The 1,608-nt window shown below is 43.3% G+C and overlaps 1 gene segment (V, D, J or C); it reads left to right on the top strand.

Annotated features, from left to right (window-relative positions):
• The first annotated feature begins 393 nt into the window (after positions 1-393).
• Positions 394-1,608, top strand: part of LOC105854509 — a 3,525-nt gene continuing 2,310 nt past the window's right edge. Inside the window, 1 exon segment of the V gene segment in view lies at positions 394-510. Coding sequence covers positions 394-510 — 117 coding nt within the window.

Genomic DNA, 1,608 nt, shown 5'->3' with positions numbered 1-1,608 from the left:
CCACCAGGGAGGGCCCTCTCCTTCTCCCCTTTTTAGGAATCTCCACTCCCCGACGCCTTCCCACCTTAGGGTCCTGTCTGTCTTGCCTCCAGACACCTCAAATAGTTAGAGCTGGTCTCCAACAGTTCCATTTTTCACTGGGAGGACCAATCTTATCTAATAAATATAAAGGAAGAAAGAAACGTATTTTCTTTCTTTTTGATAAGTCTCAGGAGAAGGAAAGCACAGATTAATTTCCAGTGAGATGTCTGGAGCCTCTTCCCACATGACCTCCAGAGGGCGATGTTCTTGGCGTCTTTCCCTCACTCCTTCCTGCACCCAGCCTCCTGAAGCACCCTCCTGACTTTGAGTTCAGAGACCAGTGAGAGACACAAAAGTCAGAAGCCAGGCACGATGACCTCAGCAATGTTTGTACTTTCTCCTAAACAACGGACTTGTCTACTTCTGAGAGCTGAATCCCACAGCAGTTTTCCTGTCTGGTTATTGAAGACCTTCCAGAGAGATTCCCGGGTATTTCCTCTGCTCATCCATGCTGCTGTTGCTCACCCCAGTGCTGGGAATGCTTCTAGCCTTGAGTAAATAATATAGGATTTGTGCCTAGTTCTACAGAAGTAACTGTTTACTTATTCATTTTAGTAAAAACTTGTCTCATAGTCAAGTCTGTGCAGCTTGCTTTGATACTGTGTTCATTTTGTAGGAGACTCGAGAGCTCAGTCGGTGACCCAGCGGGAGTCTGGCGTCTTGGTTCTCTGAAGGAGCCTCACTGGAACTGAGGTGCAGCTATTCATATGTTGGGGACCCTAATCGCTTCTGGTACATCCAGTACCCCAACCAAGGACTCCAGCTTCTTCTCAGTTATTTTTCATTAGGCACTTTGGGTAAAGCCATCAAAGATCTTGAGGCTGAATTCAACAAGGCAGAATCTTCCTTCAACCTGAGGAAACGCTTTGCTCATTGAAGAGACTAAGGTGAGTATTTTTGTGCTAGGAATGGCACAGTGCTGGGAACCAAGGGGGAGCTGGCACAAACTCTGTGAGATGATAGGGAGGATTTTGAACTCTGACACAGTGGAGGTCACTTTGTTCTTTTTAAATGGTGTGAAGATGTCCAAGGACTTGATGAGTCAGCACGAACACCACCTGTGTTGGGAGCTTTCTTTTTCTCTTCAATCTTATATACATACATACATACATATATAAATTTATATATATTATACATATATTTATTTTTTTTTTACATAATTCTTCATTTGGTGCGTTTTTTAGCTAACTTGTAATTCCAATGGGTTTCCCACCATCAAATCACCTGTGTGCCATCACCATAGTCCAGTGGACTCTTCTCACCCCCGTCCTGATTGTGTTGGGATCTTTCTAAGAGAAATTTTACCCTTGCTGTGAAAATTTTCAGGCACTCAATAGACATGTCTTTGCTAACCCTAGAAGCTGAGGTTGAACTCATTCTCTTGTCTTTTGAAATAAATCCATACTATCTGAACATAATTTTGTTGAACTGTATTGGTCAATAACATTGACAGATGGACTTATGCACAGAGCATAAGTGAGGCAAAATTTCCATTAAAAGCCTAATATCTTGGCCCTCCCTGGTGGC

This window comes from Condylura cristata, unplaced genomic scaffold, assembly GCF_000260355.1.
Source record: "Condylura cristata isolate star-nosed mole 26May11 unplaced genomic scaffold, ConCri1.0 scaffold00045, whole genome shotgun sequence".
In the NCBI taxonomy this organism is placed as follows: Eukaryota; Metazoa; Chordata; class Mammalia; order Eulipotyphla; family Talpidae; genus Condylura; species Condylura cristata.
Note: the sequence above shows the minus strand (reverse complement) of the source record. Positions and strands in the feature narration are given on the sequence as shown.